Source organism: Hesperophylax consimilis, chromosome 10 (genome assembly GCF_061612785.1).
Source record: "Hesperophylax consimilis isolate HC1 chromosome 10, BYU_Hcon_1.0, whole genome shotgun sequence".
NCBI classification, from domain to species: domain Eukaryota; kingdom Metazoa; phylum Arthropoda; class Insecta; order Trichoptera; family Limnephilidae; genus Hesperophylax; species Hesperophylax consimilis.
The window spans coordinates 32,877,098-32,895,811 of NC_142845.1; the positions used below are offsets into that span (position 1 = coordinate 32,877,098).

The 18,714-nt window shown below is 34.4% G+C and overlaps 1 protein-coding gene across 1 annotated transcript in view; it reads left to right on the forward strand.

Moving 5' to 3' along the window:
• Positions 1 to 2,207: 2,207 nt before the first annotated feature.
• Positions 2,208 to 18,714, forward strand: part of LOC149420634 (uncharacterized) — a 54,588-nt gene continuing 38,081 nt past the window's right edge. Inside the window, exon 1 of the mRNA XM_089636397.1 lies at positions 2,208 to 2,226. Coding sequence (XP_089492523.1) covers positions 2,208 to 2,226 — 19 coding nt within the window. The remainder of the gene's footprint in view (positions 2,227 to 18,714) is intronic.

An 18,714-nucleotide genomic window follows, 5' to 3' on the forward strand; every position in this document is an offset into this window, starting at 1 on the left:
CGCTTACTTATTATGTAATACCATTTTACAAATGTACTTAAAAATGAAATAAATTATAATGTTGTAATGTTTTTATAGGAATAAACTAATTGAATTGAATTACTTCAGTCGGCTCACTTCGTCTTAAGACGACACATAACTCTAAAATAAAGTGGAAATCTGAACGACGTAAGTGAAAACCTCTAATGCCACAGTTGCGTGTTATTTGTCATGAAGTAGGTACACTTCCAAGTGTCGTTGACCATTTGATATTTTCATCGACTTTGCCAACGTAATACGCAGCATAAAAATGGTCTTTAATCTGATGACCCTCTGTTGATGTCGAAATATCCTCCATAAACGGCTGCTTACACTCATTTTTGTGTTTACATTTTATCTTTTTTCACTTAAATTCCGTTTTTTTTTGCCTATCGGAAACACTCATGTATTATTATTATTCTTCTTAATCTAATTATGTGTATTATTTCAAATATGGAATGTATTGCATTGCACAGAAACTAAACCCTTCCACACACTTTTTCACAAATGATCATCTAGTCTATCCACACTATGCAAGTGCATTATATAAGCATAATAAATACAAAATAATACAAGAACAACCCGTCAACTCACCAGAGATCAAATGGGAAAATAATTCACCGACTCCAGATATTTTCATATCAGAGGGTTCGGCTCGGTAGAACTTCTAATTGTACCAACAAATCCTACTGATCCCTCAATATAAATATTTAAAAATTCTTTCGTAATCCTACATGTATTTAAAATGACTGGTTTTTGCATTTTTACATACAAATTTTTTGACAGATCTTTTATTATTATTAAATTCAAGGACATTTATTCCAGAAAATTTGTACCTTCTCTATATTATAGCTGTGTATTTAAAAACAAAACTTTTTATTCGAAATCACAATCACAAAATATATTTTTAAGATTTGAGTAGAATATTGTATGAAACTTTCTCAGAATATAAATGGTGTATTCAACGTGTACTTATCCACATAATGGAAATTGGTTAAAAAACAATCTGAAGAAACATTTCAACAAACGAAATTTCCGAACAAATAAATAATCTGTTTTTATGTCCCCTGAGCAAAATATTTGCTTTGTTAGAAGCCAACGATATTTGCTTTTCTTTGCAAACCTTTGAACTTAATCCAATACCAAAATAGTAGTTTTCAGTTTTTGTTGAATTGTTTGGTGCGATATTGCCTTGGGTATATTGCCGTTGTGGCCTTCGACAAGATTTTTTTATTCGGGTTACGCCTTCCAACTTTCTACAATCTGATTTCTACTGGTTCTATAAAAAAACAAAGTTTTCTAGTTCCGAACAGCCTTACTTATCTATTTATCTACCTACCTACATACATACAAAGATTTAGTAAAGCAGTCCCAGATGAAGGTCGTACGTGACGTTTTTGTTGTAGTATCTTCTGTCTTTTTCGTTTTCATACAACATGAAAGGTACATTAATTATAACATAATAGAAAAGCCGAGCATGTCAACAACATATTTTATCATTTCTTTTTTTATTTGGGTTAGCGTAAATTTTCCTTTAATATTTATATGTATATATATATAAACGAAAACTCAATAACTGTCCGTTGGATTGACACAACAAAAATCCTTAATCATTACGCAATAATGTGCTTTATATTAAAATTAAAATCAATTCATAACCTTTTTTGAATCTCGCAATTTTTCACTGCTCCAAGAAAATTTAAATTTATTATAATGATCGTTATATCATATCTTCTAAGGGTGAGAGAGCGATGGATTGGAAACGTACTTACTTCAAAACTGTGCCATTGATTTTATTGGCGTTTTGGAGTGAAATAAATGAGACGCTGTGTGCCATTTAAATTCTATTGAGCTCCTTGGTTTGAAACTCCTCCAGGGAAATTAAAAATTAACTTTATTTTATTGAATTATCGAATTTAAATACCTTTAAGGAATCATGTACATTCTCGGATGCCATATTTGAAGAGACAGCATCTTTTCAATCACCACCTTTGCTTCCTCACATCCTTAATGTTAAAACATCAAGTTAAAATATTCTTGTTTACATGTTCAATCTGTAGATGCAGTGCAAAATTTGAAACTGCCACAAAAAATTCAAATTTCGAAAATTTGCCGAAAACACAAGCAATGAAAAGGACGTGTCATTCAGTTGAAGATACTCCAAGTTCCAATGCAAAAAGTTCCTTAAAATGGCTGTGGTACCCAATGGTAAGTACAGAATCAGCTGATGTTAGTAAAAAATTTCCTGTGGCATATGCGTGATAATATACCATATAAATGATAAATAAGATCAAGAGGATCGTAAGGCTAGTGAGAAAATTATGAACGAGGTTTCCAAGGGAACACTAAGATGGTTGAAACATCTAAAGTGGATGGGAGGAGACAGTAATGTAATACAGGGTTTTCCAATAAGAGGTGTTATTTTGATATTAAATCGTAAAAGATCAATGGTTTCGTTGCTTGTGTGGCACATAGCGCCGTCTTGTTGAAAGTAAACGTTATCCAGATCAATACCATCCAATTCTGGCCATAAAAAACATTAATCATCTCTCGATAGCGATCCATTAACCGTAACTGTTGCTCCAGCCTCATTTTATAAAAAGTAAAGTCCAATGACTCCGCCGGACCATAAACGGCACCAAACAGTCACACATTAAGGATAGAGAGGCTTTTCAACATTAACTCTTGGGTTTTCCGACCCTCAGATGCGACAATTTTGCTTATTAAAGAAGCCACCGAGGTGGAAATGGGCCTCATCACTCAAGATGATTTGCATTTGATTCACTCAAATAAATTTTAATAATTTGAATGCGTTGTTGAAGCGTGTATCGTTCCATTTTTATTAAAAACGTAGTTTCTACTTGTCAAATGTCAAAAAATGACAGCTTCAACAGTACCATCTACCGAAACAGCAGGCTATTCAAAATAACACCTCTTATTGGAAAATCCTGTATAACGCGCAGTGTATGTAAGTAATTGTCGGGGTCGCCTCGGCAATACGTTTCTCGATCTAGAAACTCAGCGACTTGATAAACCGTGCTATCTGTTTTTCTGTCTATCCCTATCAATAATAAATTACCGTTTTTCCACTAGCTTCTGTCGGAATCTTGCATAGTATCACGCAAAAATATATACAACGTATACTTTAGTGTTTATGTTTTATACTGTGGCGTGCAAGCTATGCGTAATGCGAAAGCAACACGTAAATGCCTGCAGTGATATATACAAGGTGTATACATGGATATTTCACCCGCTATTTTTTATCCGGCTTCCGCCACACAATATAAGTTGTAACAGTAATACTCTTTCTTTGGAGTAGATCCTACGAAAATCACATTGGCGCAGCCGGTAGGATATTCACACATACCGCACTAACGATTCCAGTTTATCAAAAGAAATATAATTTAGCTGACGTTACAGTAAAGTTGTAACAGTAATATTCTCTCTTTGAATAAGGACCTTTTAAAATCACTTTGGCGCACCCGGAAAAATAAGATAATTCATTGTAGCTAACTTCCTCAAAACCACCCTTATGGTGGTTTAGTCTTCCCGAATCTAAGTTCACCAATGAAACCATTTAAAAATCCTTCAACGCATGCCTGAATCATGAGAGTATGTTTATAGAAAATTTTTATAAAAATTTTGCCCCCACTGTTGACGTTCCTAAAGCAAAACTGTTTTCAGTTATTGCATTAATTCAAACTATTTCTTAATTCACCCCCACACCATCAAAGAAGACAAATTGAAAGATCCTTCTCCTCCATAACTTCGAAGTTTTTATTGCGTAAAATAACTGTCACATAATATATAGACAGTCTCGTTTGTTATAAAACTATTTCGCAATTCACCCTTAAATACACGATCAAGACAGATAAATTGAAAAATCTCCTCCCCACAAATTCAATGGTCTTATACTGATAAAATCGCTTACATAATTTATGAGCTGTCTGCTTTTAGGTGAAACTATTCCTTAATTCACCCCTAAATACACGATCTAGAAGCAAAATTAAAAAAAAATAATCTGCCCCGTAAATTCGGTGTTTTAAGAGCGTTAAAAATCGCTTATATAATTTATGAGCGGTTTGGTACGAAACGAAACCGTTTTCTAATTCACCCCTAAGTGCATAATCTAGTCACGTGACTCGCTTGAAGGCTTCGCGTCAAATTGCAATTTAAATTTTGAATTGCTCCATTACCTGCCTGGGTGGGAAGAGCACTCCCAACGAAAGCCTGCGTTTGACTCGTTACAAAATATTGTTGTTTTATTTTAAGAACTTTGGTAGGTAATTTCAATTTATTTAATGAATCAATGCAACAGTTTCTAAAAACGGTATTGGATTTTTAAACAACGGTGGTTCACATTTTTTTAACATTTAGTTTGATACAGAATTTATTTTTTTAGCAGATAACCAACTTCCTTGACGCGTCTGACGCCTATCAGCCGATAGGTCTTTTGTAAATAGAATATGGATTCACACTTCTAGAGTGTTTTTTCTGTTCAATAGTTTTTTCACTTCTTTTATCAGCTTAATTCGGATGCATTTATTTATTTTAAAAATAATTTACAATGCGGAATATTAAAATATTCAATTATCTCGTTCACTAGTTGGTAGGACTAAACTCACTACTTACGTAACTACGGTACTATTTACAATTTGGTGTATTTACCCCGCTTGCCTTGGATCAGTGGTTCTTTACCGTTGTTACAACACAAATGTTCCGAACACTAGTTTTCCGTGAACTTATTGCAAAAGTTCCGTGAACTTGTCACAAGAGTTCCGTGGACTTGTCACAAAGTTCATTGATCTTGTCACAAGAGTTTCGTGAACATGTCACAAGAGTTCCGTGAACTTGTCATAAGTGTTCCCCGAATCGCATAAGCTTACATTTTCAGGTGAAATTGTGTGTTACGACTTCCCAATATAATATAAACAAACAAAATGATCATCTTTAATATATCAACATCACTTAATGACATATTGACCTGGTATTGCTGACATCTGCAAAAGCCTACAAAAAGACTTTATAATTTTGAATGATTTCGATAGAATACGAATTATTTTAGGGACAGTTCTTGGAAACACAATACCTACCTACTTTTGAATTTCACATAATTTCATTTTATGTTAATTTCAAGTATTACCCACCTCACAGCGCTGTGGGGGTGGCGATATTGCTCCCATGCCTTAACACTTTGCAGTCAGAGGCGCTCTTATGAGATGTTACATAAAAAAGTAGTTCCTAGATAATACAGACATATTACGATCCTACAAACATTGCGATTGAACATTATATAAACACTTTATTTTTATAACGGCAAGCCAACCGGTTTCGACAAATTAGGCTTACCTATTGTAATAAAAATAGAGATAGATAATGTTATATTTTTAAAACGAAATTAAATGGTTTTAGTAATTTTTATAGCTTTGTTTTTTCGATGTTCCGAAAATGATTTTATGAATAATGATTACTCTTAGGACGAGTTGTTTCGGAGAATTTTAACAAATTCAACAAATTTCAACGTTCATTTTCGGGTTCTGAGAAAGTCCTGTTATTATATCATTTTAGATTACTTGCTTGAGAGAACTGAAATAATAATAGCAATTGAAAAATCTTTCAAAGAACTTGGAAATTAACTTTGAAATTTGAAGAATTGTTCAAATTCTCCTAAACAACCTGTCTTGAGTATTCCTTGCTAGGTTGAGAACCACTACCTTAGTTATTACTTTGCCAATTTGTATGTAATTTATATTTTCACGAGGATATTAGACGGATGATTATTGCGTGCTGGATATTTCCATGGTACCAGGGGCTTATTGCGAAGTGTATATTTTATGCCAGCACGTGCTTTGATCGTAATCGTTCTTTCCAGTAGCGTAATATACATTAATCTGATAAAAAATGATTTCAAAGTTGATACGCCTACATATATAAATACACTTGATTACATGCTTAATAGGTTAATTTGTTTTAAACAAGATTGAGGTTTTTTTTAAATTTATTTTTGGAATCCTAATATCTTTTGCTTATACACAAAATATACAATTTTAATTTAAAAAAAATAACGTATAGACCTAATAGATTTACATAATATGGTTTAAATTTGACTGATAAATAAATAAACCAATACATTTTAATTTTATTTATTGCTCTACACAAGAGTATCATATTCGGAGATGCGGTGCGGAGGGTATTTTTAAGGGACGAAAGAAGTTCTGGGAAGGAAAAATGTTTAAGGGGTGAGGAGGAGTCTGGGGTCAGTGTGTAAAGGGGTGACTTATAAATCCATCCCTCCCACTATGATGCAAGGCGTTCGGTTTGAGATAGTCCGGCTTGGGAGGACAAAAGGTCAAACATCACTTCATGAACCCGGCACCCCTGCTAAGTCTTCAAGCGTAGCTAACTACGTGAGGTGATCTATGTCAGAGGTGTTGGCTATCCAATGAAAGGTTTCCGGGGCTAGCGGTACCCATAACCATCTCCCAAATTGAAATTCTACAAATCTCTTCAGAGAATCGTATCCATAAATGGTACAGTACAGTGACCAGTGACCTAATTTACATAGCTAAGCCGGTTAGTATCTACCATAGACATTCACATTGATAGACTTGCCCATGAGGGAAATGGGAACAAACCAAGTTGCGAGGAGCGCTGAGGGAGGCGTGATCGTCTCCCTTTATGTAATTTGTCAATAAATGAACTTAACAGTATAGAGACATTTATCATTGTAATATCACCATTTGATCTGCGGAAAGAAAATCTGCCTACAAATTACTAATGCTTTTTACAATGGCGCGCAAATTGCGTAAAAACTTTACTACAAATCCCAAATTTTTAGAACACTTTTACAGATGTGTTATGATTTACCCAATTCACTCATTTTTAGCGTCGCTACGCAACCTGATTTGAAGGCGGATCGGTTTTTTTACGATCATTTCGATCCTGCGCAGAAAAGTCCCAAAATGGCCTGCGCTGCAAACCGTTGCCATACTTTAGCGAAATTTACTTTTCTGGGCAGAGTCTGGTTTTTTCAATGTGCGCTATTCAGCGTTCAACGTACGACTGATGTCGTAGATTATACAAAGCTTTCTCAAATCTCTGGATTTCATGTAAGGGCAAGTCTATTAATTAGGATCTCTATGGCATTACTCATTTATAATTTCATCCACTAGCGCGGAAATAATGGGCCTATCTACTGCTATACTGGTAGAAAAATGTTGAAATTTTTCAAAGCAATAATTATGTTGGAGTAAGAATTATTCTGTATCTGTACATACGAAGATTAATCCTTGCAAGTCATATTTGTAGAGCGCCCTTGAGGTGATTTTTCACTAAAACGGCGCTGTACAAACTATCCAATTATTATTATTATTATTAATACCCTTTAAAGAATACAAAAGAGAACAAATATATCTACATACAAAAAAGTAGGCATTTATTTGAATTCCATATAAGTGTGTTGTTATTTTCCTGTTATAGAAAGATAAATGCAGGTAACTCCATTAATAGAGGACTGAACGCAGTTGGCGCTAGCAAAAAATCGTTCAAAGAAGCGAAGTTAGCAGTCCACAACGGAGTGCTGGTACCTACCCTGATGTATGGAACTGAGGCATGGAACTGGCAAAGAAAAGATGAAAGTAGATTGAATGCTTTTGAAATAAGATCCCTAAGTCTTATATGTGGTAAAACCATGTTTGATCGTGTGAGGAATGTGAAGATCCGCAAAGAGTGCCAGGCTGATGTAAGCGTAGCGATTAAAATTAAGAAAGCGACGCTTAGATGTTTTGGCCATGTAGAGCGAATGAGCGAAGATTGGAGTGTAAGGAGGATATATAATGCAAATGCGAATGGCAGCAGAAGTGGGGGACGCCCGAGGAAGATATAGCACGATCAAGTGAATCAGATACTCGAGTCGTGCCATGTCAAGAGTCAGAATAATAAAAGAGTATGTATGAGACGATGTGTGAATGTAAATTAGGCAAGAAGTGTGTGACAAGACCGAGTTGTTTGGCGGTCCGTCCTCTCTGCCTACCCCTGCGAGGAAACGGCGTGATAGTTAGTTATTTTCCTGTTTACTGTTCACTTTTCAGGTAGTTATTTCCTGTTTATATCTTTTTTCTCGTTCTTTAGGCAACGCTTGAAATGTAATGCTCCATCGTTGAGTCTTTCAAAGTATGGGACGATTGTCGATATCACTTCTGTCTCCTTAAGGAAATTTTTCACCTTGCAAATCTAACCAACAAAGGAGCTGCACGCGTACCAGTCACGTTGGAACTTTTTTTCGCCACAACATATAATATTATTTCCGGGATATTTTGAGAATGCTCGTTGAACAACAGATCCAAATTTTGAAAGCCCCTATCTCCTGCATTTTATAAGCACCTAATTTAAAATATTTCTTGGTACAATAGATTTAAAGGGTATACATTTTTTCAGTTTTTTTCTAAAAATGTTTATTTATTCTGTTCGCAAGCTATCGGAAAAAAGATTGTAAATGTGTACACCCTCATTGCCTATGTTTTTTAAAGATTTAGCTATTTAGGTTTGATTTACAGATATAATTTATATTTATTTGAAATAAGGGTGGCCCTAATATATATCTTTGAGGAACTCCGTAGCTTAAGTTATTTTGTTGACTGTTTATTTGTTATATAAGCTGACATATTGGAATCTGTTGTTTAGATACAATTTACTGAGTTTGAGGGCAGGACTAGTATTCCAGTATACCAATATTCAAGTATATAGTAGTTACCCGTGTAACCCAAATCAACAAGGAGGGGTATGATACGGTATCATCGATACACGGATCAGCACACAACTTCCATATTATATTTACTACAAATTTACCCGAAGGCTGACCGAGGACTTTGTCCCAAGAGGGGAAAAAGTGACACGGTTTAACACCCAGAGAGGATCATACATTTCGGTTCTAGCTAGCCAAGAGTGTTTGGTGGCATTTAAAGATATTTTAATATCGATTTATGAAATGTCATTTTGTAAACATAAATATAATGTTGTTAATAATTATTTTTCAGTGGTTGCTTTAATCGGGTATGTTACGAATGTTTTACAATAATTTCGAGGGTTTTATAAATTTTCAACAATAAACAAGAAAATAAATATGTTGGTTAATAAATTATACCTATTTGTGCTGACAATAGGAATTTAAGAAAATAACAATAAAATTAACGAGTTTTCACTGTATTATCCCATTGGTTTAAATTCCGTAACTATATTTTTATTTTATTTATTTTGAATACCCATTATATTATCTACCTGATTTAATATACAATTTATACTGAGTATTCAGACTAAAACTAGTAGTTCTGTGAACAGTACACATCGCGTCCAAAAAAGTACGTAATTCTAATTATCTCCAATTTAATAAATCAAAATCATAATTTTTTTTTAAAAAAGAAAGAAAAACATTCCCGGGTCACGAATAACCCAACAATGTTTGAAAATCTCCTACTACCACCACAGAAAGCCGAAAATGTTGCTTGTGTTGTGATGGAGGACTTAGCCAGCCGAGGAATCGAACACGCGACGCTCGGGTGAGACCCAAGCGCTATGCCCACTCAACCACTGACCGGTTGAAAACATAAGTTAAATACATACCTACTAAATTATAAACCATAAATTTTATGTAATTTAAATAAGTTAGTAAATAAGGAATTATACATTTATTACAAAGAAATGTAACTATCTCAATGAAAATTCTTTTTCAAACTTTCTTCCGGTAGGTAAGTAACATAATAACTCATTCTAAGTTAGCCAACTAGTCAAAGTAAAAGTAAAAGGTTCTACTTGTAATTGTGTTTATTTACGCACAATAAATAGCTCTAGATTTAGCTACACTGTTCATTACCCGAGGGTTGGTAATTCTCTGTTTCTAGAAGATTGTTGTCTATCAATAATATCCCACAGGCAATTGCTACACTCTAGCGACATCTGTCGGACTCAGGAGTAAACTTTATGACTAGTGCCATCTATCGCTTGAATACCCAACTTATTACCACACATCACAGATATTTAGTAATAGTAAGGCTTGCTTGAATAATATAGTGGACGAAGCAGATTTTCTAAACCGGAAATGGATTGTAGAAACACATTTACAGACAGATGAAATTTCAAACGGTAGATTTAAAACAAGACTTTGCTATGCTCCCCCAAAAATAATTATTTTGCTTTTTATAAGGTGCTGGTGTGCTGCTATATTATATTGTATATTTTGAGAATGGGTAAGATGATCGGTTCTTTGCCTTTGTTAGAATTTTTTCTTATTCACCTAGTGTAAACGGGTTTTGAATAGAGACTTGTAAATTTATTTTAACTGTAGACATAGAAGCATAAAAATTATTTTCTTCTCATCTTTGAACTTAAAGCAGCGTTATAAATTAAAAAATAACTGTCTGTAGGTATTTGAAGATCATGGTAGATCAGAGGTTTGCTAGAATTGCTTACTTATTTAGAGTAAGAGTATTTACCCGATTAGCGGAAGTCGTAGGAATCATATTTTCTCCCTCGTGAGATTTACTAATATGATAAAAATAATTATATTAACTTCTTTTACATGTGTGTCATTTTACATGGAACCCACTAAGAAATGGTATCCTGCAACAAATTCCTCGACTGCTGGCTTTGATATAAACCACCAGCCTTCCAGGTACGTATTTTAAGGTGGCTTTCCAAGTAAACAAAACCAGAAGCAATTTTCTAAAAGATTTGTTGCTTGGTCGTGTCATGAACTTGGTTATTAATGACTGCGATTCGTCGAAAGGATCCGTTAGGCCTATTTGTCCCATTAGCGATTAGTTTCCTGCTCCGCCCAACGGATTTGTGGCCGCAAGGAAGTTGCGTGACCAATTTTCTGTAAACGAAAAAGAAACTTCAATGATTGTGTTTTTAGGATAGACTGATGCAGGTGTCTGGTAACTTCAAAGAAAAACTAGGCAGTGTAATACAATGCATAACATGAGATGAAGGGATGCTTTATACTTGTAGATCTTGTGAGAGGAAAATGTCAGAAGCTTATCTAATGTGTTAAGTGGGTGGTAGAAGATATTTGTGAAGCCTCAAGAAGATAAACAAAATTCTTGTATCGCATGTCTATAATAACAAAAGTATGTTCCGCTGTCAAAACTCTCTGCCTACCCTAGAAATGGCTATATGGTCAGTTAGTTAAAATTAATGGGGTATTTTCACAAACCATGGCCACCATTAAAATGTATGGACGTTTTAAATATTTTTTTCTAATTCTGATCACTTTAAAAATGTGTATTTTAAATTTTTTCAAAAGTAATCAATGATTTTAAAAACGATCTAAAACCGAACATTCGTACCGAACGGCTTGATCTGGCTACAACGTGGAAGTTATGAAGTTTAAAACGATACTGGCTAGTAATACGGTTGTCACTAACGTTGGCCGGTGTGACGTATACAATGCCATATTCACGAACAAAAATGAACACGTAATTTTGGCAACTAATCAAAAATGGCTCAACAACATTAAAATTAAACGGAATGCCTTTATTATCCTCTCTCTAATTTTTTGAGAATAAAACAAAACCAATAATAACCACATGAGGTTTTCTACATCTAGGGTAAGTAAAAAAAATTAAAAAGTTTATATAAATAAGAGAAAACCGTAGTTCTCCAGTACCTACTAAGGTAATATGTAGAACATTCCACGAGACGTTTAAATTTATAGAATTTTACTGACTTGTTCAAATAAAAGTTTGTAATTTTAAATAGTAACTAAATCATTGTTATTATCAAATAAACTGACACATTTTACCTAAAGAATTTCGCGGATTTTAATAATGAAATAAAAATTAAGAAATGTTCGAGTGTCTACAAATATTTCGAATTAAGTTGTGATTCCAAAAGCAGAATCTTGATGTATTTTGTCTGGATATTTGTGTTTGTTCATGAATGGAAAGTTTTTAGCAATGGAAGAATACGTAATTAAACTTTGCTAATGACGGAGGAAACTTTGGAAACGTTATCAAACGAATCTTTAACTTCATCAATCAAAACTGAAATAATCTATGCTATTATTGGAAAATTTTGTATAATTAATCTCTGTAAAGTTTAATCGAGTTTCTCTATTTTCTTGATTCGATATTGCTTTTAAATTTCTCGTTTCTGTTATTCCGTGCCATTTGTACGCATTGTTGTATCTAAAAAGGTTGTTCGTATTTTGTAAGTTATTCACAAGCTTTATGGCGTCTAACTTACAATTTTGGTCCGTCTTAAATATATCTAGTTTTATCCATTCTTTGCAGCCATCATCTACCAGAAGCTGGCAGTTCTTTTAGAGTCGTGAGCTCATATCATTGTTGATGAAGTCTTCTTCCCTTTGCCAACTATGAGCAGTTTCTGATGACGTTGTGTTTCCATTGGTCTTCTGTGGTTCCAAGTGCCAGAACTTTTGACTTGCTCATATTTCTGCCATTTATCTCTCTATCATGCCTCTTTATGTTGTGGTTTATTTTATTGTAATTTTTGGATCTGGTGAGGAGGCACGGAATGAAAGATGTTGTGGTGAAGGTCAGAGTGTTTATTTGATGAGTCAGGCAGCCGTGATGAGATGACGTTGGACAGGTGTGGTATCCTCCGGATGCAGGCGGTGATGGCAGGTCAAGCGCGGGTCTGTGAGTCGACGCCGGGCGCTGGTGACCGGACTCGTTGTCTGTCAGGCACTGGCGATCTTGGCAATCAGTACTCCAGTGCTGACGGGAAGGCCGAAGGTGCGGTGGACCTTGTAGGCGGTTGAGCGGGAGTTGAACAGACCAGTGAGGATGCTGCGTGTCCTCGTGGTGGTCATAGAGCGTGGATGAAGCGCTGGTCAGAGACGCTGGAACCAGGGCGCTGTAATCCATGTATCGTTGGCCAGGGACGGCGATCTGGGTCAAAGCGCTATGATGATGTCCCGATGGAGTCCATGAGCAGAGCCGGGAAGAATGTCCTTCGCGCAAGTGAAGTGCGCGGATTATCTCACGTTGAGCACCTTGTTAACTGATGGCGGATTGATGACTGACTAGATTCTTCATGCTATCGCTTTTAAAAGGTGAAGAAGCTTCTGGAACAATTTGTATGCTATGTAGAATTTTCCAAACAAATAAATAAAAGAACATCCAAGAAGCTTGTTTGGAAAAATCGAGACTTCTAGAATTTCGTTCGAATGAAGTAGTTGCGTACCACTACATATCCTATCTTTTTCTGCCATTATTAATCATTCTTTCACATGAGATTACTTCGATATCAATGTGAGGTGGTTTTTCACTCCGAATGAATTTAAATCAATATGAAAACACTAAACTTGCATGATTTGAGGATTTTACGGCCAACAACCTACAACCACGATTTTTTGGGATATTATGCGCTTCTTCCTTTTTTAGTCAACGTTTTGGACAGCACTAGTTCATCATCGGGGCAGATGTGTACATAAACGTTGACAAAAGAAGGAGAAAACTCAAAATAAAATAGTAGAATCTCAATGGGAAACACGGCATAATATCCAAAAGATAAATAATATCAGAACAATGATTTATTTCAAAATTTACAAATTATGCCGAAGAAAATAGATAAAATAAAAACCAAACATTTTTATTTTTAGTACAAATTTTTTGTTCACGTTTACAAGAATTTTTATTTTTAGTACAAGTTTTTTGTTCACGTTTACCTGCATCATAATGAAGGTAGTCCTAGACATCTCAACAAGTTTCTAAAAAAAATATATGGAATTACGTGTTCTTCTAGTTCGTCGTTGATGACTTAATTTGGTGCGTGTGCGGAACTCTCACGTTCGGAGGCTACCAAAAGTTTTTTTTTGAAAATATTAATGTTTTGTCCGTATTTGTAATGCATTATAAAAAAGGGAAAATATACAATCTTTCTTAAACCACGTTGTTTTTATTTTCTTCGGTGAATTTGTTATACACTGTTTTTAAAAATATTTTTTTTGAATGTGCTTTTTTATATTTTAGTAAAAAGCTATGTTCAGTAGTTTTGTGAACAGCGGACCTCGCGTCAAAAGAAATATGTTCTTTACATTCTCTTATTTTGAATCAAATTCATAATTTCCTCTGAAAACATTTGTTTGTAGATACTCAAATATCTACACACTTAATTTATTCAATTTTTAAGAAATTACACAATTTATCCAAAGAAACTTCAATATCTCAATGATAATTCTTTTTTCAAACTTTTTTAGGCAGGTAGGTACTAGGTACCATAATATTACAGATTTATTTAGGTACTAGGTACCATAATATTTCAGATTTGAAAAAATAAACTTAATGAATCATTAAAACGACCACCATATTGAAACGGAAACGGAACGTACAAACAAATTTACAGACAGATAAATGCATAACGGTCGAGTTAAAACAGGGCTTTGTTTTGTCTTTAACGTTGACAAAAAAGTGCTGTCAATTATATTGTGACTGTCGCTATCCGATCTACATTTTATGAAAATGACCTATTTTCGGAGATAATACCCAAATATACAAATATATGTATTTTTGTATTTAAAAGAATCTATTTCAATTGAAAATATTTTTGAACATCCCTTTTATTTCGTTACCACCGGAATTAATCAGGTCACAAGTATTGGGACTTTTATATCGAAGTTTTTTATACTACTTCTAATACTTTGACTTTCTGCCGCTTCGGGCATCTAAAATTAGACCCTTGATTGCATTGCGTGTATTGGCGGAGGGTATTCAGGACTTTTTGGGGATTTTATTGATTGGGCGGAGAACGAGGTCAGAAGTCAGTTTCGCTTATCTTAACGAGGGTAGATCTCTATCACTCAAACCACCTACCCTTCTTGTAACTTCAACCCTTATTTGGGACAGGTACGTAAAATACAAGCCTCTCGGGTTGAAAGTTAGTTTTGTCTTATGGTACCGAGCACCTTACGATAAAACATAAGCTTACATGAAAATAAAATATATTGAAATATTATTTTTTAGATATAAACATTGGACTGTTTTTTTTCAAGATTGAACACTTTGAAAATAAAGCTTTATTTGGATATAAATTTATGACTGATGGCTGTGTAATACAATAAAAGATTTTTAGAATTTTTTCAAATTGACTTAAAAATTAAAAAATAATTTCAGTTATCTTTTTTATGACGGATATGGTCGCCTTAACTTCCAATAATTGATTAGTTATTGAATAATTGACTGAGCGTAGCGAAGTCCTTTTTTATGTGAAACTGCACAAGAGTCCCAACTGCTCCCAACTGTCTGGAGCCAGATAGACTGTGGCATTTCCAATTTGGGTATGTTGTGAGGCTAAATGAAATGGGGAGGGGAAGGAGATAGGTAAGAGGGAAGAGGAAAAACGTAGAAGTATTCGAATATTCAGATCTGGTCACCAAACACAAACTTAAGCCATTTCAAGCAACGTTTCAATTCTTAATGGTGATCTTACACCAGGGCGATACTGAGAGTATCTTCCACTCTGGATCATGCCGAAATAAATTTATTATTTTAAACGAGTAAATTGTGAAATAACACAAATTAATCAAATAAAAATTATTGCGCACGCCGGGATTTGAACCTGCGACCTCTGGATTGCTGGTCAAGAGACTCTCCCCTCGACCACGGAGGTTTCCTGTTTTCTCGACCTAAATCGACCGTTTTGCATTTTATATATCTGTAAATTTTATTGTACGTTCCGTCTGCGTTTCAAAATGATGGCCCTTTTAACAGTTCAATAAAGATTGTGGTACCTTCTCCTGCCTGAAGAAAGTTTGAAAAAACAATTGACATGAGGTGAATTAACAGTTGACAGAATTAATGGTTATTTTACTTACCCATTAAAATAACTCAATATTTTCAAGCAATCTTGAGATAATCTAAAGTAAATATTCCAAAGATGTAATTTTACAGACACTCAAATATTTCCATCTTTCAATGCATGGTTTTGTTAATCCTCAGACCTCCATTCTGTCAGAAGTTCAAAGTATTTCCGCTTTAAAATAAAATCCAAATAATGAAATATTTCTGGACGTAACCGAAAACTTAAAACAGTTTTTGAGTTGGTGAAATACGCTTTCAAATTTTATTGCTACGCATATTTAATAGGCTTTCAAAAAAAAAAAAAAAAATTTCGAAATATTTTGAATGCAAAAAAAAGAGCTGATTTTACGTTTTTATGTCTAAACACCGATGTAGAATTGTTGATAGCGAAAAAACACAAACTTTATCAGATAAATGTAATTTAATCATTATTATTTTTCATAAATCACTTTGTCATTTCATATAAAAATTAATAATGAAAAATTCATAAATTATTCTCAAATTACGTTTGGATTTAAAGAGGGGTATATTTTTTTTTTTTTTGTAGTTAACTTCTATTTGAATATAAAGCGTAATGTTTTCTCTTTCTAACACCGCACCATTTTGATCATATTGACCTGTCGGTGGCTGAGTTGAAATCGCGTTTGGGTCCCACCCAAGCGTAGTGTCTTCAATTCCTCGGCTGACTAAGTCCTCCATCACAACATAAGCAACATTTTCCGGTTACTGTGGTGGTAATAGGAGATTTTCAACCATTGTCACGTTATTTGTAACCCAAAAATGTTGGTTTTTCTGTAAAAAATATATATATCCCACCATGACAGAGGGACACACAGCGATTTCTGTGAGAGCATATAAGCTGTTCCCAAAACCGAAAAAATTAGCCTGAGCAACTAACCGGTTGGTAGCGAGTTTGGTGTTCGATCCTCTACTGTCTTTTGTCCTCCATCATTGCACAAGGAACATTTTCTCAGTATAATGATGGGATTGGGTGAATTTTCAATATTCTGAAAAAAATTGTATCCCAAGAATGCTGTCTTCCTGAATAAATAAAAAAAACTATTTTCAGTTATTTATACATTATTTTAAGGATTTAATAAAACACCAAACAAAAAACAATTATATTTTCAATAGCACCTAATCACTGATTGAACGGTTCATAAGTATGATTCTTGCAATGATGTAGGTACGACTTATTTGAATTTAAAATGTTTTGTTTTTTTTTTTAATCCCTCTGACATCCATTTCAGCATTTCACCTCGTGTCCACTTGTGGCCTTTCCCCGCCCTCTTTGACTCTAGACGCAGAGGTTTTGGTTTCATTCGCATTAAGAATTTAAAAAATATACCTTCACAAAAACTTAATCAATATATTCCATATCTGCACCTCGCCTGGCACCGGCCAAAAGGTGCTTGAAATAGGTGTAGTTTTATTTAGAGACTTGATTTTGAACAATCGGGTACTTACCATCCCTTTAAGCCTTTCTTTTCATATTAAAATTAAGGATGCTATCTCCACTAGCTTCTAAAAATTAAATAAAAAAATTATAATTTACCTTGTATAAAAAAAATCGTTAGTTAAAATTTATATTTTCTTTAGGGAGGATTTTTCTTTCACGGGACATTCAATCTGTATGCGACGAATCAAGGGGTTGGATTTTCCAACTTATCAAAAATTCATCTTCCTTTCTCACAGCGAGCGACGTCGTATATCCCAATATTCCTCACAAAAAACTCACCTCAGGCCTTAGACATCTAATAAACCTGCAGATATTCCACAAAATTACCCCAATCCATCAGCAGGAAGAAAACCTGAAAGGGATGGTGGCAAAAAGATAACAAAATTCATATCCCATATACTCGTATTTACTATCGGTATAATATTGTGTCCGGTGCCTGGCATTAGACATAAAATACAGTAGATTTAGGTCCGCTAAATATGTCCGGAACATAAAGGAACGACTCCATGTATTCATAATTACCAATCTCATTCCCCTCCCCACTGCCTTACGAAATTCCACTTTTTTTAAATAAAGACAAACACTCCCGGGTTACGAATAACCTGAAAATATTTGAAAATCTCCTACTAACACCACAGTAAGCGGAAAATGATGATTGGTGTTGTGATGGAGGACTTAGCCAGCCGAGGAATTTAACACACTATGCTTGGGCGGGACCCAAACGCAGTCAACTCAGCCACCGACCAGTCAATTATTAATTCTATAGTCGTACTGGCTCCACGCGTTAAGGAAAAGTTGGGGCTCTTGTGCAGTATTCACACAAAATACTCTCCTTGGGATAAGTGGATTTTCTGTTTTCTAGCTTTTAGTTAAGGTTTTCTTCGAAAGCTATTAACTTTGTAATTGATAATTAGGTACTATATTCATTATACAGTGAAATACAAACACTACGCCCTGTACGAACAGCGAATTTATTGAGAAATTCATATATACCAGTTCCAATTATACCTACGTTTATATGTTTTATTCGGGTAAAAAATATACAAGGTGTCAGGGGAAAAGTGCACTAACTTTTGAAAAAAGTTAATTATCTTTTTTACTTCTAGCATCATGTAGAATCACCTCGCGAAGTTAATGCATTTTCCCCTGGACATACTGTATTACCTACATAACATGGTATATTGCGCATTTAAGTCACATCCTATAGGTTGAATTGGACATGAAATTGAACGAAACATTGATCAAGAGATGCCACCAACTGAATTTACAATAATCATTGCAGAAGCGTTACATATTTATTTCCATCCAATTATTTAACATCACAGGGACAATCCAGTATTATCCATGTCTATGGGTCCCATTTTATTTATGTTCATCCCTTTATTCTTGAAGGATGAGTAAACACGTCACTGGGAACAG